Consider the following 20823-nt stretch of genomic DNA (forward strand, 5'->3'; position numbering starts at 1 on the left):
CTCACCTCCCAATTGACTTGACCCTCAACCCTACTGTACCTAATAACCTTGCTCTTATTCACATTTACTCTTAACTTTCTTCTTTCACACACTTTACCAAACTCAGTCACCAGCTTCTGCAGTTTCTCACATGAATCAGCCACCAGCGCTGTATCATCAGCGAACAACAACTGACTCACTTCCCAAGCTCTCTCATCCCCAACAGACTTCATACTTGCCCCTCTTTCCAGGACTCTTGCATTTACCTCCCTAACAACCCCATCCATAAACAAATTAAACAACCATGGAGACATCACACACCCCTGCCGCAAACCTACATTCACTGAGAACCAATCACTTTCCTCTCTTCCTACACGTACACATGCCTTACATCCTCGATAAAAACTTTTCACTGCTTCTAACAACTTGCCTCCCACACCATATATTCTTAATACCTTCCACAGAGCATCTCTATCAACTCTATCATATGCCTTCTCCAGATCCATAAATGCTACATACATATATGTTTTGGTCGAGGTGGTGTGCAAAGTGAGAGGGTTAGGGAAAATGATTTGGTAAACAGAGAAGAGGTAGTAGGTAGTGGCTGATTCATGTGAGAAACTGCAGAAGCTGGTGACTGAGTTTGGTAAAGTGTGTGAAAGAAGAAAGTTAAGAGTAAATGTGAATAAGAGCAAGGTTATTAGGTACAGTAGGGTTGAGGGTCAAGTCAATTGGGAGGTGAGTTTGAATGGAGAAAAACTGGAGGAAGTGAAGTGTTTTAGATATCTGGGAGTGGATCTGGCAGCGGATGGAAACATGGAAGCGGAAGTGGATCATAGGGTGGGGGAGGGGGCGAAAATCCTGGGAGCCTTGAAGAATGTGTGGAAGTCGAGAACATTATCTCGGAAAGCAAAAATGGGTATGTTTGAAGGAATAGTGGTTCCAACAATGTTGTATGGTTGCGAGGCGTGGGCTATGGATAGAGTTGTGCGCAGGAGGATGGATGTGCTGGAAATTAGATGTTTGAGGACAATGTGTGGTGTGAGGTGGTTTGATCGAGTAAGTAACGTAAGGGTAAGAGAGATGTGTGGAAATAAAAAGAGCGTGGTTGAGAGAGCAGAAGAGGGTGTTTTGAAATGGTTTGGTCACATGGAGAGAATGAGTGAGGAAAGATTGACCAAGAGGATATATGTGTCGGAGGTGGAGGGAACGAGGAGAAGAGGGAGACCAAATTGGAGGTGGAAAGATGGAGTGAAAAAGATTTTGTGTGATCGGGGCCTGAACATGCAGGAGGGTGAAAGGAGGGCAAGGAATAGAGTGAATTGGAGCGATGTGGTATACCGGGGTTGACATGCTGGCAGTGGATTGAATCAAGGCATGTGAAGCGTCTGAGGTAAACCATGGAAAGCTGTGTAGGTATGTATATTTGCGTGTGTGGACGTATGTATATACATGTGTATGGGGGTGGGTTGGGCCATTTCTTTTGTCTGTTTCCTTGCGCTACCTCGCAAACGCGGGAGACAGCGACAAAGCAAAAAAAAAAAAAATATATATATATATATATATATATATATATATATATATATATATATATATATATATATATATATATGATAGAGTTGATAGAGATGCTCTGTGGAAGGTATTAAGAATATATGGTGTGGGAGGCAAGTTGTTAGAAGCAGTGAAAAGTTTTTATCGAGGATGTAAGGCATGTGTACATGTAGGAAGAGAGGAAAGTGATTGGTTCTCAGTGAATGTAGGTTTGCGGCAGGGGTGTGTGATGTCTCCATGGTTGTTTAATTTGTTTATGGATGGGGTTGTTAGGGAGGTGAATGCAAGAGTTTTGGAAAGAGGGGCAAGTATGAAGTCTGTTGGGGATGAGAGAGCTTGGGAAGTGAGTCAGTTTTTGTTCGCTGATGATACAGCGCTGGTGGCTGATTCATGTGAGAAACTGCAGAAGCTGGTGACTGAGTTTGGTAAAGTGTGTGAAAGAAGAAAGTTAAGAGTAAATGTGAATAAGAGCAAGGTTATTAGGTACAGTAGGGTTGAGGGTCAAGTCAATTGGAGGTAAGTTTGAATGGAGAAAAACTGGAGGAAGTAAAGTGTTTTAGATATCTGGGAGTGGATCTGGCAGCGGATGGAACCATGGAAGCGGAAGTGGATCATAGGGTGGGGGAGGGGGCGAAAATCCTGGGAGCCTTGAAGAATGTGTGGAAGTCGAGAACATTATCTCGGAAAGCAAAAATGGGTATGTTTGAAAGAATAGTGGTTCCAACAATGTTGTATGGTTGCGAGGCGTGGGCTATGGATAGAGTTGTGCGCAGGAGGATGGATGTGCTGGAAATGAGATGTATGAGGACAATGTGCGGTGTGAGGTGGTTTGATCGAGTAAGTAACGTAAGGGTAAGAGAGAGGTGTGGAAATTAAAAGAGCGTGGTTGAGAGAGCAGAAGAGGGTGTTTTGAAGTGGTTTGGGCACATGGAGAGAATGAGTGAGGAAAGATTGACCAAGAGGATATATGTGTAGGAGGTGGAGGGAACGAGAAGTGGGAGACCAAATTGGAGGTGGAAAGATGGAGTGAAAAAGATTTTGTGTGATCGGGGCCTGAACATGCAGGAAGGTGAAAGGAGGGCAAGGAATAGAGTGAATTGGATCGATGTGGTATACTGGGGTTGACGTGCTGTCAGTGGATTGAATCAGGGCATGTGAAGCGTCTGGGGTAAACCATGGAAAGCTGTGTAGGTATGTGTATTTGCATGTGTGGACGTATGTATATACATATGTATGGGGGTGGGTTGGGCCATTTCTTTCGTCTGTTTCCTTGCGCTACCTCGCAAACGCGGGAGACAGCGACAAAGCAAAAAAAAAAAAAAAAAAAATATTCCATTTTTTACTTTTCTTTGTTGCTGTCTCCCGTGTTAGCGAGGTAGCGCAAGGAAACAGACGAAAGAATGGCCCAACCCACCCACATACACATGTATATACCTACACGTCCACACACGCAAATATACATACCTATATATCTCAACGTATACATATATATACACACAGAGACATACACATATATACAAAAGTACATAAATCATACTGTCTGCCTTTATTCATTCCCATCGCCACCCCGCCACACATGAAATAACAACCCCCTCCCCCCACATGTGCGCGAGGTAGCGCTAGGAAAAGACACTAAGGCCACATTCATTCACACTCAGTCTCTAGCTGTCATGTATAATGCACTGAAACCACAGCTCCCTTTCCACATCCAGGCCCCACAGAACTTTCCATGGTTTACCCCAAACGCTTCACATGCCCTGGTTCAATTCTTTGACAGCACGTCGAACCCGGTATACCACATCGTTCCAATTCACTTTATTCCTTGCATGCCTTTCACCCTCCTGCATGTTCAGGCCCCGATCACTCAAAATCTTTTTCACTCCATCTTTCCACCTCCAATTTGGTCTCCCACTTCTCCTCGTTCCCTTCGACCTCTGACACATATATCCTTTTGGTCAATCTTTCCTCGCTCATTCTCTCCATGTGACCAAACCATTTCAAAACACCGTCTTGTGCTCTCTCAACCACACTCTTTTTATTACCACTCATCTCTCTTACCCTATTATTACTTACTCAATCAAACCACCTCACACCACATATTGTCCTCAAACATCTTATTTCCAAAACATCCACCCTCCTCTGCACAACTCTGTCTATAGCTCACGTCTCGCAACCATATAACATTGTTGGAACCACTATTCCTTCAAACATACCCATTTTTGCTTCCAAGATAATGTTCTCGACTTCCACACATTTTTCAATGCTCCTCTCAATCAATACCCTCCCATGTAATTTCTCAGGAATGCTCAACAGACTTATACCTCTGTAATTTGAGCACTCACTCTTAGCCCCTTTGCCTTTGTACAATTACACTATGCAAGCATTCCGCCAATCCTCAGGCACCTCACCATGAGTCATACATACATTAAATAACCTTACCAACCAGTCAACAATACAGTCACCCTAATAAATTCCACTGCAGTACCATCCAAACCCGCTGCCTTGCCAGCTTTCATTTTCCGCAAAGCTTTTACTACCTCTTCTCTGTTTACCAAATCATTTTCCCCAACCCTCTCACTTTGCACACCACCTCGACCAAAACATCCTATATCTGCCACTGTATCATCAAACACATTCAACAAACCTTCAAAATACTCACTGCATCTCCTTTTCACATCACCACTACTTGTTATCACCTCCCCATTAGTGCCCTTCACTGAAGTTCCCATTTGTCCCCTTGTAATACACACTTTATTTACCTCCTTCCAAAACATCTTTTTATTCTCCCTATAATTTAATGATACTCTCTCACCCCAACTCTCATTTGCCCTCTTTTTCAACTCTTGCATCTTTCTCTTGAGCCCCTGCCTCTTTCTTCTTTACATCTCCCAGTTATTTGCATTATTTCCCTGCAAAAATCGTCCAAATGCCTCTCTCTTCTCTTTCACTAATAATCTTACTTCATCCCACCACTCACTACCCTTTCTAATCTGCCCACCTCCCACGTTCCTCATGCCACAAGCATCCCTGAGCAAGCCATCACTGCTTCCCTAAATACATCCTATTCCTCCCCCACTCCTCTTATGTCTTTTGTTCTCGCCTTTTTCCATTCTGTACTCAGTCTCTCTGGTACTTCCTCACACAAGTCTCCTTCCCAAGCTCACTTACTCTCACCACTCTTTTCACCCCGACATTCTCTCTTCTTTTCTGAAAACCTCTACAAATCTTCCCCTTCACCTCCACATGATAATGATCAGACTTCCCTCCAGTTGCACCTCTCAGCACATAAACATCCAAAAGCCTCTCTTTCGCAGACCTATCAATTAACATGTAATCCAATGACGCTCTCTGGCCATCTCTCCTACTTACATAAGTATACTTATGTATGGAAATTATGAGCATGTATAAAAAGATGAATAATTCCTGTTAAAAAATATTTAAGTGTAGGGCATTATAAGCACCAATGACCACAGAGCTCTCAGTTTAGTGATACATTGAGGTCAGTGGAAGGAAAGCTGATACTATTTGTTTTGGAAGCAGTTAATGCTTCTGTGCTGTTTCCATATATCTAAATCAAGCACAGTGAAATTTCCTTAGCACCCTCCCTGCCACCCCCTTAATGTTTTCCTGCCCAGGTTGGTAACCACTGATTTAACCCTTTCTAGACACAATATATTTTCTCAGTCTCCTCAGTTTGCAGAATGCAATACCAGTAAAATGCTTTTTTTCTTATTTAAAGGTGCACAAGAATAAAAACCATTTTCCTAAGAATGAAGACTTAAGCATTATGAGTTTACAAAAAATGCAGTATCTGACAGATCAGCCAAATCTATGTATGCAGGTTATGTGAAGTCTAACTTGATAGCACTTATGTGATTAAATCAAAAGCAGAAAAACTCAAAAATACTTTTTTTCATTGAATTAAGAATGAAGTAATTGTAGTCGCTGAAAAATATGGTACAGGTATGCCACTGATTTTCCAGCAAGTGATGGTTCGGCACCTGTAGTCTGGACAAATTTACGTGAGGGAACTTGAAATTACCAAGGCCACCAGACTAGTTTACTGGGCGGCCACAGATGGCATTGTGTGTAGGGCACGCATATTTACATTCTTTACACTGCACTTGTTGGTGGTGATACTACAATTCTGTGAGATTCTTAGCTTATTTTGCTTAAATATAACCCTAGCTATGGCTTCTAAGACATATGAAAGTGTCAGTTGTGGTGTCAAATGTAAGCACAAGTCCATAGTGATCCAAGATAAAGTAGAACTGTTGAAAAAAAATGGACTGTGGTGTTATGGTACGTAAGCTGTGTGACATCTACAGTATTGGTTCATCAAATGTTTATGCTACAAAGAAGCAAAAGCAAAGGGAGAAAATATTGAAATTCTATGCCGACAGCGATTCCAAGAAGCAAATGATGATTAGAAAAACTATGAAAGATGGTAAGAGTACTGAGCACAATTGAGTGATGGTGGAATGGTTTTGACAGTGTTGGAGTGATGGAGTGGACTTGTCACGTAGCATGATAATGGACCAGGCCTATTTGTTCTATTAAGAACTTAAATTACAACATGAGTATGACTGTAGTGAAGGATGGCTTCAAAGATTCAAGAAGCGTCATGGAATTTCCATGAATAGAGTGTGTGGAGAAAAGTGGTCTGCAAACCACAAAGGACCTGCCAAGTATGTGGACAAATTTGCAAAACTCGTAGCTGACGAGCACCTCAGTTCTGAGCAGAAATATAATGCAGACGAAACTGCATTATTCTGGCGATGCACACCTAGGAAAACACTAACAACAGAAGACGAAGAAGACCCCACAGGATTCAAGCAATTTAAGGACAGACTTACCATCTTAGGGGCTCAAACATTTAATATTTGTTTTAATTTAAATTTCTAGCAGTCCATGGTATACTGTAGACACATGGGAGATGTATAATTAGTGGGTTAGAGGGGTATTAATGAATTATTATTATGTGACCACAGTTGGTCCGGCAAAATGGTTAATCTGGTAAGGCGTTGGAACCAAGAGTGCCAGAAAATCGGTGGTGTACCTGTATTTTGCTTGTTCATAGTAAGGGTGCCATGGCCATGGCACAGTGGGTGCTGTAGGTAGAGGTGGGTGCCACAGACTCATAGAGATCCTGGAAAAGATGCACTACCACCCAATTTTGTGTTGCAATACTCAAAGTGTAGTGGAAAATTGAAAGATATAGAATGGCATTTGTAGCATCTTGCCATTTGACATTATATTGACATCCATATAAAATCCATGATTACTACTTGTCATTGAGTTAGTTGCCAATTTAAGTACAGTTGTACATAGATCGTCCCCTGTGTTGTTTGATTGTATTTATATAACAGTTTTGACTGTGGTACATTATCAAAAGCCATTAGAAAGTCTGTTACATCAAAGAGTACTTTTGAATCCCAGTTGTTATATATAGCATAAAGAGATTCTGCTGAACTTTTTTGACAAAAGTAATTGTTGGAATGGAATAGCCATGGCCATTTGTAGGACTGGCCATTATTAATTCTTTTGTCTCTGCCAATTGTTTTGCGATGATGCCTCTAATTTGGTATTCCCATTTCAGGTCGTTGATATCAAAGAATGGGGGAACCTGCAGGGAATGCTCATAGGTGAGGTTATGTATCAGATAATGATTCATTGCCTACATTAGTAGAATATAGAGAAAAGCAACACCAAAATGAGATTCAGTATCCTTAATGAAGCTTTCACCTGCATGTTGGAAGGAGTTACGTGACCCATATTTTTGAGTCAGAGAATGTCCTTAAAATCTGTTTGTATCTTATGCAGAGGTGAAATGGTAGGAATTTACATATGAATTGCAAGTAGTTATATATGGAATAACTACAAACTCACTACTGTTCTTGAAGCATTTTTTCCTGCTCTTCTAATGTTGTCAAAAAATGCAATGATAATTTATTTATGTTAAATAGTAAGAGGCAAGAATCCATTTAAATTATTGTCAGGAGGTGGAGTTGCTTCGTCTATGCTAAACATACATAACTGACTGTCCCAAAGATGTTATGGTACCTTTAAACCCCATGAATTAGTGCTTTTCTGTTTTTCGTTTAGGATGACATTTTGAAGGCAACATATATTAATGGAACACATGGGCTGGGGTCTTTTCCTAATATGTTATCGATACACCTCCTTTAGAGAAAAGCAAAAAAATGAATGATCTATTCTTTGACTTAAGTTAATATTGTGTTGAGACCCGACATGAGAAATTTTTTTATTATAGTTTAGCTTCTATTAGAGACTGCTGTGAGTGAAAGGTGGGTGTGGATTTCAGAGGATGCCGCCCTTACGAGGCACAAAGATTTCACCCATTCTCATTTTGTATAATGCTTAATTGCTTTTCTTCCCATGCTGAATTAGCATTAGGAGCAAATAAACAATGGCCTTAATTGCATACATCCCAAACTGTCTTGTATAATGTATGAAAAGTACAGCCCTCCATCCAAAGCAGAGCCCCATAGCCTATTCCATGCTTTACCTTGATGGCTTCATATTCTTAGTGTAACCAGTTGACAATATGTCCCCCTCACCTCCCATATACCAAATTGATCTAGTTCAATCTTTCTGGCACACACCTCTTGCCCTTCTGAATTGAATGCTCAGGCCTTGGTACCACATAGCTTCCTTTGCTCAAACCTTCTGCCTCCTGGATTTTCTCCTCCTTCTTGCTTCCTAAACATTTGAGATACCGATCCTCTCAGTCTTTTTTTTTTTTATTGATCCTTAGCATATGTCCAAAGCATCTCATCACACTCATGTTAACTTTCTCAGTCTGACTCCATTTGATACGACACTTTGTTCTCACACTGTCATTCCTTACATTATCAATCTGTCTCATACTACATATTGTCTTCAGGCACATGGTGTCCTGCTTATCAACTATCTTCCTTTCTTTTTCATTCAAGGCCCTAAGACACATCCATACAACACTGTTGGGACATATATTTTCACACTTATTCATCTTTACCCTAAACAGACTCCTCAATGCAATCAGGACCTTAGTCTTTTTATCTACTGTATGACTCAATTCAACCCCCATGGTTTTATCTCCTGCCATGTCCATTCTGAGGTACCTGAAGCACTCCACTTCCTTCTAGTCCACTTCATTCAAATTCTTATTTAAATCATCCTGTCATGACTCCCCTACTGCACCTCATTGCATTGCTTTTATATTCATGCTAACTCTCAAGTGTCTCCTTCACACATTATGCTGGCTTGACATCATTTGTCACTGAAGTTGTTGACACAGGCCACTGTTTTGGATAATAAACCACCTCAGGCTTCATTTTGTAGTTTATTTATCATGAAAACTAACTCTTGTAATTATTATTTGTGATCATGAAAACTCTAACTCTTGTGATTGTCCAACCCGTTGGTAATCATTAGGTTCCCTCTATGTCTCCTTGTCTAGACAAAGTAACCCAAAACAGTGATCTAGTGTTAAACATAGGAAGATCACCTCTGCTGATAAAGGAGGATACTACTGTGTCCACTATAACTTCCAACGTAGTCTATATATCTCCAGTTCAACTAAAAGATTCTCCTTCAAGATAGGGTTGCCCTAATATAATTTCCAACATTTGTCACTGCTTTCATCATATAAAGAAATCCATCCATAGATATATACATACATGGCTTTCCTAAGTTGTGCTGACAGTTTACAGTAAAGCATTATGATGATACAGTATGTAACACAACATAACTCATAATGTACAATACTGTTAACAGGTTATCAATCACAATACTTTGCACCTCAAAGTGTCCAAAAGTACTCTAACATCTTAAATCATATATCGCAGTGTTCGTTACAAATACTGGAATATCATAAATTTATACTGTGTAGTTCACATTAGATATCTTTAAGACTCCCTGTCATGATTCCAATGTATTCCATGATCTGACAATAGTAGAACACCATGAACTGGTCTGCACCTCCCAGCGTTACTAGAGGATGGATCTTACATAGTTAGTTTGATCTTTCTTACAAGGCCATCTTTATTTGGTTCAGCATCATCCACGTAAGTGAATTTCTACTGATTTGTAGTTGGTTCAGCCTCAACCACACAAGTAAATTTCCGGTGATTTGGGGCAAAATTTTATTATTTGGGATAATATCATCATCAGTAAGATTACACCTTGGACTGTTGTTGCAACTGGAGAGACACAACATACTTCTCTTCCACTTATTTCAAGGTTTATTTAGCAGGCCCTGAACCCACTTACTGGTTTACCCTCTTAAATATATGAAGAGGAGGTATGATAGCCTTTAATTTAAAGTTAACATATGGTTTGGAGTAAAAGGTTCTGAACGTACAACAACAAGACTTTCAGCAAAAAGAAGTCATCTATTGATCAGAAATTCTTCTTCTACCATAAAGATGCTCCATGATTTATCATCCATTTGAGTTCTGTTGTTACATAACATTAAGCTGAATGCATTATGAGCTGTCCTTATTTGTTGCTCCCATGCACCACTGATGTGGCTTGCATATGAAACATTTATCTTAAAGACAATGCAGTCACAATTAACCTTTAACTTTTTCCTACCAACCTTACCATTGTGCAGCCATTGCATTGCTTGACAAAGTTAATGCTTTGCCTATACAAAATTTGTATTTGATGAGGTCATAGTTAATGTGCTGGTTTGTGTCATCTTACAAACTGATGGTAGGTTTTTAAGGAGTTTGTCTTTAGGAAATTTGAAGTTTCTGTATGAACAGCTCATGACATCATGCAGTTGAACAACACATCCTATCACTCTAATTCTTTATGTCCTCTTTTCACATGCCAGGAACCAAAATAATCAACTTCATAGTAAGTAAAGGGATGAAAAGGTTCCCAGTTTGTCTTCTGACAGATCTGCTATCTTTTTTGTTTTTGCTTTGCTCCTCCAATTTTTTTTTCAGAAAACACACTTAGAGATGTGTCTGGTTGCTGAAGATGATTCCCAAAGATCCCAAATCCTGAAGACTTGATCTCATGTATTTTCATACCATGACCATGATGATGAACAGCTTTATGATATGAACGAATGACTAACCTAGCAATGTGCCCCTTCTTTGAAAGAATTGCAGGGGGTTTGGCAAGATAAGAAAAGCTCCCTTATTTAGATATTTCCCAACTCTTGATATTCCTAACGTATCAGTGAAAGGGCCCAGTATGGACAATAGACTTTTTCTTTTTATAAACGTATTGCTGCTTTTTAAGTCAATCTGACCTGTTAGATTGAATTTCTTCTCATAATCATTACCTATAACACGCCTGATGATTTCAAGCTCAGCCTGTTCCAGATCCATTACAGTTATTGGAACATACTATGATTGATCCTTATTTGATTCTTGATCCTCTTTGTTCTTTACCTTCACTTCCCTGCACTATTCTCCTTTTTGTACTACCAGTTTGCCTGCAAATATATGGCTGTACATCTTTTTGCTAGTTTGAGAAGCATTCAAGACATTTCAAAAAGGATAGATGTGCTTGAATGATAGTAGCATGAGCCAAAATTTTCACTTCAGGGTTCTGTTCAGATATACTTGCAGTCTCTTGAGATAAAGAATGGGTATCACTCTTTTGCCATTTCACCACTTAGGGCTGTTGATCAATTCATGAGTGCTAAGACCACATAAAGCATAGTCACCTGGATTATTTGCTGTCTCCACCTAAATCCATTGATCAGGTAAAATATGGTCCTGAAGTAGTTGAATGCTGTTGACAGGAAATTTGTAGAATCTCCTGGCATCAGTACAGATGTAGCCAAGTACCAGTTTATTGTCTGTCCAGAACATCTCCGTAATATCTTTAGGCTTCAAGTTTTTGCCGTATGGCATTAACATCAACAGGTACAACAGCTGCAGTAGGCTCTAGTCTTGGTGATACAATAGGCTTCAGTGGAGTAACTCTTGATTTTACCCTGATTATAGAACAACTAGTATCATTACACTCATTGGTCAACATTAAGTAGAAGCACTACCCATCATCATCTAAGGTTGCAGGGAAATATTTATGCAGTTTCATTGATTTTACATCTCCATATGTGACAGGCTTGTAATATTTTGAAATTTTTACATCCTTTGATATACGTGACTCATTTCTCTGTTTTGTCCATCATGGCAGAATGATGTCTGGAATTACTTCATTCTAATTAGTACTGCCATGACAGAAATCGTGAAGCATCCATTTGCTAATGGGAATCAAAGGAGATGAAGCATCTTGATAGTTAGATACAGAACTGACAGTGAACATGATACCTCAACCATTCAAAGGATGATCACTAATTTGCATTCTAAACTACAAAACATCTGACTCATTGTACCTTTGTACAACCAATGTCATTTCTACAGGTAGAGTGTCCTTCAGATTTAAATTCATGCCACTCTTGGCATGTTCCTCTACATCACTACCTTTAACACTTTCTTATGATGTAAATCTGTGGAGATTATAACCTTTTTTCTAACCAAGTCACTTCTTTCAATTAGGGTAGTTACATTGGCCACTGTAAAGACATTTCAGAACATTATCCACTTAGAAATTGCCTCACTTAAACTTGTGTGTATCACTACATCACTTATTTTCATGATCATTTGCTGTGGTTGTCAATGTACTGTAAGTTGGCAACACTTGGAGAAAAAGCAGCTCATAAAAGAAGTATTTTACCCTATGTTCTTTGACATCTTCCATTCAACCACTTTCCCACTATGAAAAATAAAAATGCTCTTTATCTAGCTAAACTTGAAACATTATCTTGATGTCACATACAAAAGCTATTGGTTCCTGACAAAACCTACATAGTACTCCTGTCAGGTTTGTATATCATGCTGGGTCCTTGAGGAGTTGTAGATTCAAGGAAGTGTTTTCATGAAAGGCTTCTTAGAATGGTAAACACCTTGATGTACCAAATCAAACTGTTCACCAGTGCTATATCCTCACCTGGAACTTCCCCAGCATTGCCTCTACCTGTAATATATTTTATGATTCCCATGCAATCCCTGTGATGTGCATCAGTCCATTAAAAACCAGTTATTTGGAAGTCAGCCCTTAAGGCCTTTATATGGAAGAGACATCTAGGAATGCCCATCTTCTATTTGATGAATTTCTACTGTTGTCTGATGTGTAAAAATCTTATGAGAGAAAGACCAATCCTTTTGAAACTTATTAAATTCCTCTCCAGAGTTGCAGCAAGTTGGACTAATGCAGTGACAGGAATAGTGTGACTGGTGGCTTCACATATTCGTATAAAAGGAAAGCAGGGGATATTGATATGAGGCCAGATGCCAGAGCTTTGTTCAGAATTTTTCACAGGTTTGTTGTATTGTATGACACTGAAGGAGTAAAAGTAATTTCTAGTCTGACTGCACATTGAAATCCCATGCATAGATCTCATCACATGGATTTGAAGTGAGTAAAGCTTTGTGGCAAGAAGTTGGACAGTCATAGTTGGAGGAACTGTGTGTGTGTGTGTGTGTGTGTGTGTGTGGGGGGGGGGGGGGGGGGGGGCAAAATGAAGCACAAAAGCAAGGTAATGAAGGAGAGAAAGATTTTGTGCTAGAACCATCAAAGTTAGGAGACTTAAGGTCCATGAGGGGAGTGGTAGGTGTTTTTGTACTACAATAGGCACAAATTCAGTGCCTGGAAGAGAAACAGTAATAGAGATTATTGATAGAGTTTTGATGGTGCAGAAGAAAAGCTGCCTTAGACAGAGAGAAGAAAATGATCAGAGGAGGAGATTAACAGCTGGTGTTCAAGAGAAGGAAGATTAGAATCATGAACACAAATGTTACAGACGTGGAGAAAAAAAGAAGTAGGTCTAGGAGCTCCAGCTATGGAAGAGGGGTGGATCCTAGTCGCATGATATCAGTCAAGTTGGCCCTGGGATCTGCACCCCTCTTGACCAGTGATGCCATTCTGGATTGATGCCAGAGAATTGACAGGGTATTGTAATGCCATGAATTATGGAAAAATAAAAGGTAGGAAAAGAAAAGAAAAAGAAAATGAAGATATGTATGGGTTATGTGTTGTCAAGTGTTGTGTATAAGAGAAATAGAATGAGGAATTGGGACGTAATACCAACAGTCCACATGTGGATGAGGCAAGGGAAAAAAGACAGCAGTGTGGGTCTCATAACAAAAGTTACAGTGCTTTTTCACTGCATTGCCACCATTATCCCTCCCAAATCCAGGCATTAGTATCTTTCTGGTCCTATAGCTTTTTAAATCAAAGAGAATTACCGAATCTTTGGGATAGTGTTTTTCTACTGACCTGTGAATACGCCTCCTCAATGTTCTAGGTTACGAGTCCTTTTATTGCTTCTCTGGTTTCTCCATCAACATGCTTCTCGTAAATTAAGTAGCATTTCAGCATGGTCTTTGGTTTCCTATTCATTTAGTGTCTCCAATGATTATCAACAGAAGATTTATTTATTTATTTACTTATACTTTGCCGCTGTAGCCCACGTTAGCAAGGTAGTGCAAGGAAACAGACGAAAGAATAGCCCATCCCACCAACATCCACATGTATATACATACATGTCCACACACGCACATATGCATACCTATACATCTCAATGTATGCATATATATGGGAGGTGAGTTTGAATGGAGAAAAACTGGAGGAAGTGAAGTGTTTTAGATATCTGGGAGTGGATCTGGCAGTGGATGGAACCATTGAAGCGGAAGTGGATCATAGGGTGGGGGAGGGGGCGAAAATTCTGGGGGCCTTGAAGAATGTGTGGAAGTCGAGAACATTATCTCGGAAAGCAAAAATGGGTATGTTTGAAGGAATAGTGGTTCCAACAATGTTGTATGGTTGCGAGGCGTGGGCTATGGATAGAGTTGTGCGCAGGAGGATGGATATGCTGGAAATGAGATGTTTGAGGACAATGTGTGGTGTGAGGTGGTTTGATCGAGTGAGTAACGTAAGGGTAAGAGAGATGTGTGGAAATAAAAAGAGCATGGTTGAGAGAGCAGAAGAGGGTGTTTTGAAGTGGTTTGGGCACATGGAGAGAATGAGTGAGGAAAGATTGACCAAGAGGATATATGTGTCGGAGGTGGAGGGAACGAGGAGAAGAGGGAGACCAAATTGGAGGTGGAAAGATGGAGTGAAAAAGATTTTGTGTGATCGGGGCCTGAACATGCAGGAGGGTGAAAGGAGGGCAAGGAATAGAGTGAATTGGAGCGATGTGGTATACCGGGGTTGACGTGCTGTTAGTGGATTGAATCAAGACATGTGAAGCGTCTGGGGTAAACCATGGAAAGATGTGTAGGTATGTATATTTGCGTGTGTGGACGTATGTATATACATGTGTATGGGGGGTTGGGCCATTTCTTTCGTCTGTTTCCTTGCGCTACCTCGCAAACGCGGGAGACAGCGACAAAGTACAATAATATAAAAAAAATATATATATATATATATATATATATATATATATATATATATATATATATATATATATATATATATATATATATATATATATTTTTTTTTATACTTTGTCGCTGTCTCCCGCATCTGCGAGGTAGCGCAAGGAAACAGACGAAAGAAATGGCCCAACCCCCCCCATACACATGTATATACATACGTCCACACACGCAAATATACATACCTACACAACTTTCCATGGTTTACCCCAGACGCTTCACATGCCTTGATTCAATCCACTGACAGCACGTCAACCCCGGTATACCACATTGCTCCAATTCACTCTATTCCTTGCCCTCCTTTCACCCTCCTGCATGTTCAGGCCCCAATCACACAAAATCTTTTTCACTCCATCTTTCCACCTCCAATTTGGTCTCCCTCTTCTCCTTGCTCCCTCCACCTCCGACACATATATCCTCTTGGTCAATCTTTCCTCACTCATCCTCTCCATGTGCCCAAACCACTTCAAAACACCCTCTTCTGCTCTCTCAACCACGCTCTTTTTATTTCCACACATCTCTCTTACCCTTACGTTACTCACTCGATCAAACCACCTCACACCACACATTGTCCTCAAACATCTCATTTCCAGCACATCCATCCTCCTGCGCACAACTCTATCCATAGCTCAAGCCTCGCAACCATACAACATTGTTGGAACCACTATTCCTTCAAACATACCCATTTTTGCTTTCCGAGATAATGTTCTTGACTTCCACACATTTTTCAAGGCCCCCAGAATTTTCGCCCTCTCCCCCACCCTATGATCCACTTCCGCTTCCATGGTTCCATCCGCTGCCAGATCCACTCCCAGATATCTAAAACACTTCACTTCCTCCAGTTTTTCTCCATTCAAACTCACCTCCCAATTGACTTGACCCTCAACCCTACTGTACCTAATAACCTTGCTCTTATTCACATTTACTCTTAACTTTCTTCTTCCACACACTTTACCAAACTCAGTCACCAGCTTCTGCAGTTTCTCACATGAATCAGCCACCAGCGCTGTATCATCAGCAAACAACAACTGACTCACTTCCCAAGCTCTCTCATCCCCAACAGACTTCATACTTGCCCCTCTTTCCAAAACTCTTGCATTTACCTCCCTAACAACCCCATCCATAAACAAATTAAACAACCATGGAGACATCACACACCCCTGCCGCAAACCTACATTCACTGAGAACCAATCACTTTCCTCTCTTCCTACACGTACACATGCCTTACATCCTCGATAAAAACTTTTCACTGCTTCTAACAACTTTCCTCCCACACCATATATTCTTAATACCTTCCACAGAGCATCTCTATCAACTCTATCACATGCCTTCTCCAGATCCATAAATGCTACATACAAATCCATTTGCTTTTCTAAGTATTTCTCACATACATTCTTCAAAGCAAACACCTGATCCACACATCCTCTACCACTTCTGAAACCACACTGCTCTTCCCCAATCTGATGCTCTGTACATGCCTTCACCCTCTCAATCAATACCCTCCCATATAATTTACCAGGAATACTCAACAAACTTATACCTCTGTAATTTGAGCACTCACTCTTATCCTCTTTGCCTTTGTACAATGGCACTATGCACGCATTCCGCCAATCCTCAGGCACCTCACCATGAGTCATACATACATTAAATAACCTTACCAACCAGTCAACAATACAGTCACCCCCTTTTTTAATAAATTCCACTGCAATACCATCCAAACCTGCTGCCTTGCCGGCTTTCATCTTCCGCAAAGCTTTCACTACCTCTTCTCTGTTTACCAAATCATTTTCCCTAACCCTCTCACTTTGCACACCACCTCGACCAAAACACCCTATATCTGCCACTCTATCATCAAACACATTCAACAAACCTTCAAAATACTCACTCCATCTCCTTCTCACATCACCACTACTTGTTATCACCTCCCCATTTGCGCCCTTCACTGAAGTCCCATTTGCTCCCTTGTCTTACGCACTTTATTTACCTCCTTCCAGAACATCTTTTTATTCTCCCTAAAATTTAATGATACTCTCTCACCCCAACTCTCATTTGCCCTTTTTTTCACCTCTTGCACCTTTCTCTTGACCTCCTGTCTCTTTCTTTTATACATCTCCAACTCAATTGCATTTTTTCCCTGCAAAAATCGTCCAAATGCCTCTCTCTTCTCTTTCACTAATACTCTTACTTCTTCATCCCACCACTCACTACCCTTTCTAAACAACCCACATATATATATATATATATATATATATATATATATATATATATATATATATTTTTTTTTTCATACTATTCGCCATTTCCCGCATTAGCGAGGTAGCGTTAAGAACAGAGGACTGGGCCTTTGAGGGAATAACCTCATATGGCCACCTTCTCTGTTCCTTCTTTTGGAAAATTTAAAAAAAAATGAGAGGGGAGGATTTCCAGCCCCCTGCTCCCTTCCCTTTTAGTCGCCTTCTACGACATGCAGGGAATACGTGGGAAGTATTCTTTCTCCCCTATATATATTTATCTATTTATTCACTCTGCCCCGTTGCTGCCCCCCGCGCCAGCGAGGTACTGCAAGGAAACAGACGAAAGTATGGCCCAACCCACCCACATACACATGTATATACATACACGTCCACACACACCACATATACATACCTATACATCTCAACGTATACATATATATACACACAGACATATACATATATACCCATGTACATAATTCATACTGTCTGCCTTTATTCATTCCCATCGCCACCCCACCACACATGGAATAACAACATCCTTCCCCCTCATGTGTGTGAGGTAGTGCTAGGAAAAGACAACAAAGGCCCTATTCGTTCACACTCAGTCTCCAGCTGTCATGTAATAATGCACCGAAACCACAGCTCCCTTTCCACATCCAGGCCCCACAGAACTTTCCATGGTTTACCCCAAACGCTTCACATGCCCTGGTTCAATCCATTGACACCATGTTGACCCCAGTAAACCACATCGTTCCAATTCACTCTATTCCTTGCACGCCTTTCACCCTCCTGCATGTTCAGGCCCCGATAACTCAAAATCTTTTTCACTCCATCTTTCCCCCTCCAATTTGGTCTCCCACTTCTCCTCATTCCCTCCATCTTTGACACGTACATCCTCTTTGTTAATCCTCCTTACTCATCCTCACGAGTCCAAATTATTTCAACAAAGCCACTTCTGCTCTCTCAACCACTCTTTTTATTACCACACATATCTTTTACCCTTTCATTACTTAGTCAATCAAACCACATATATTTTATTTCATATATATTTGTCATTTCCCATATTAGTGAGGTAGTGTTAAGAACATGAGGATAGAGGACAAAGAGGATATATGCATCAGAAGTGGAGGGAACAATCACCCCGCCAATTAATACCAATTTCTCAACTGCCCATATCCCATATCTCTTGCACATGCTATCACTGCTTCACTAAATATCTCCCATTCCCCTTGCTTCATTTGCTTACAACTTTAGCTATTCTATACCCAATCTCTTCTAGTATTTCACACACACACACACACCTCTTTTTTCCAAGCTCATTTCTTTCTCACCCTCTTCTCATTCATATTAGTTTCCCCTCCCAACACATTAACATCTAGGAGTCTATCTTTTGCACACCTATAAATTTGTACAGAGTCCAACACTTCTCTCTGACCAGGTTCCCTACTCACTGATGTATATTTATGCAAGGAAACAGACGAAAGAAATGGCCCAACCCATCCCCATAGACATGTATATACATACACGTCCACACACACACAAATATACATACCCATACATCTCAATGTACACATATAAATACACACAGACACATACATATATACACATGCACACAATTCACACTGTCTGCCTTTATTCATTCCCATCGCCACCTCGCCACACATGGAATAACATCCCCCTCCCCCTCATGTGTGCGAGGTAGCACTAGGAAAAGACAACAAAGGCCCCATTCGTTTACACTCAGTCTCTAGCTGTCATGCAATAATGCCCGAAACCACAGCTCCCTTTCCACATCCAGGCCCCACAGAACTTTCCATGGTTTACCCCAGACGCTTCACATGCCCTGATTCAATCCATTGACAGCACGTCAACCCCGGTATACCATATCGTTCCAATTCACTCTATTCCTTGCATGCCTTTCACCCTCCTGCATGTTCAGGCCCCGATCACTCAAAAACTTTCCATCTTTCCATCTCCAATTTGGTCTCCCACTTCTCCTCGTTCCCTCTACCTCTGACACATATATCCTCTTGGTTAATCTTTCCTCACTCATTCTCTCCATGTGACCAAACCATTTCAAAACACCCTCTTCTGCTCTCTCAACCACATTATTTTTGTTACCATACATCTCTCTTACCCTATTATTACTTACTCGATCAAACCACCTCACACCACATATTGTCCTCAAACATCTCATTTCCAGCACATCCACCCTCCTCCGCACAACTCTATTCATAGCCCACGCCTCGCAACCATACAACATTGTTGGAACCAATATTCCTTCAAACATACCCATTTTTGCTTTCCGAGATAATGTTCTTGACTTCCACGCATTCTTCAAGTCTCCCAGAATTTTCACCCCCTCCCCCACCCTATGATTCACTTCCACTTCCATGGTTCCATCCACTGCCAAATTCACTCCCAGATATCTAAAACACTTCACTTCCTCCAGTTTTTCTCCATTCAAACTTACCTCCCAATTGACTTGACCCTTGACCCTACTGTACCTAATAACCTTGCACTTATTCATATTTACTCTCAACTTTCTTCTTTCGCACACTTTACCAAACTCAGTCACAAGCTTCTGCAGTTTCTCACACGAATCAGCCACCAGCGCTGTATCATCACCGAACAACAACTGACTCACTTCCCAAGCTCTCTCATCCAAAACAGACTGCATACTTGCCCCTCCTTCCAAAACTCTTGCATTCACCTCCCTAACAATCCCATCCATAAACAAATTAAACAACCATGGAGACATCACACACCCCTGCCGCAAACCTACATTCACTGAGAACCAATCACTTTCCTCTCTTCCTACATGTACACATGCCTTACATCCTTGATAAAAACTTTTCACTGCTTCTAACGACTTGCCTCCCACACCATATATTCTTAATACCTTCCACAGAACATCTCTATCAACTCTATCATTTGCCTTCTCCAGATCCATAAGTGCTACCCAGTCTCTCCTGGTACTTCCTCACACAAGTCTCCTTCCCAAGCTCACTTACTCTCACCACTCTCTTCACCCCAACATTCTCTCTTCTTTTCTGAAAACCTCTACAAATCTTCTTTTTCACCTCCACAAGATAATGATCAGACATCCCTCCAGTTGCACCTCTCAGCACATTAACTTCCAAAAGTCTCTCTTTTGCACACCTATCAATTAACACTTAATCCAATAATGCTCTCTGGCCATCTCTCCTACTCACATACGTATACTTATGTATATCTCTTTTTAATCCAGGTATTCCCAATCACCAGACCTTTTTCAGCACATAAATCTATAGAAGATACATAGGCAAATCCCCTTTAGAAACCTGTGGTTCTGGTCATAGAAAAGAATCCCCTTGATATTTACATGAGTTTACATGAGAAAGAAACAACAAGAGGCCTGATAGGCCCACAACTGGGTTGTCTTGTAAAAGAGAGAGAGAGAGAGAGAGAGAGAGAGAGAGAGAGTGTTTTGTTTGAGTATATCTGAATTTTATATAATGTTTGTCTAAATAACTTCTGAAGGTATTTATAGTCTTAGCATTCACTGTGTTTGATGGTAATTTATTCCAGTGCTCAGCACCTATAGGAAAAGA

At 40.6% G+C, this 20823-nt stretch overlaps 1 protein-coding gene across 5 annotated transcripts in view; it reads left to right on the plus strand.

Moving 5' to 3' along the window:
• The window catches only part of LOC139761944 (hexosaminidase D-like), a 284074-nt gene that overhangs the window by 10296 nt on the left and 252955 nt on the right, over positions 1-20823 (plus strand). For 4 of the 5 annotated variants that reach the window (XM_071686643.1, XM_071686644.1, XM_071686646.1 and 1 more), the window contains exon 2: positions 7133-7178. The exons of the other annotated variant lie outside the window; for it this stretch is intronic. In XM_071686643.1, coding sequence (XP_071542744.1) covers positions 7150-7178 — 29 coding nt within the window. In that variant the 5' untranslated portion in view covers positions 7133-7149. The remainder of the gene's footprint in view (positions 1-7132; positions 7179-20823) is intronic. 5 annotated transcript variants of the gene reach the window in all.

The sequence above is a fragment of the Panulirus ornatus genome, chromosome 42, assembly GCF_036320965.1.
Source record: "Panulirus ornatus isolate Po-2019 chromosome 42, ASM3632096v1, whole genome shotgun sequence".
Lineage (NCBI taxonomy): Eukaryota > Metazoa > Arthropoda > Malacostraca > Decapoda > Palinuridae > Panulirus > Panulirus ornatus.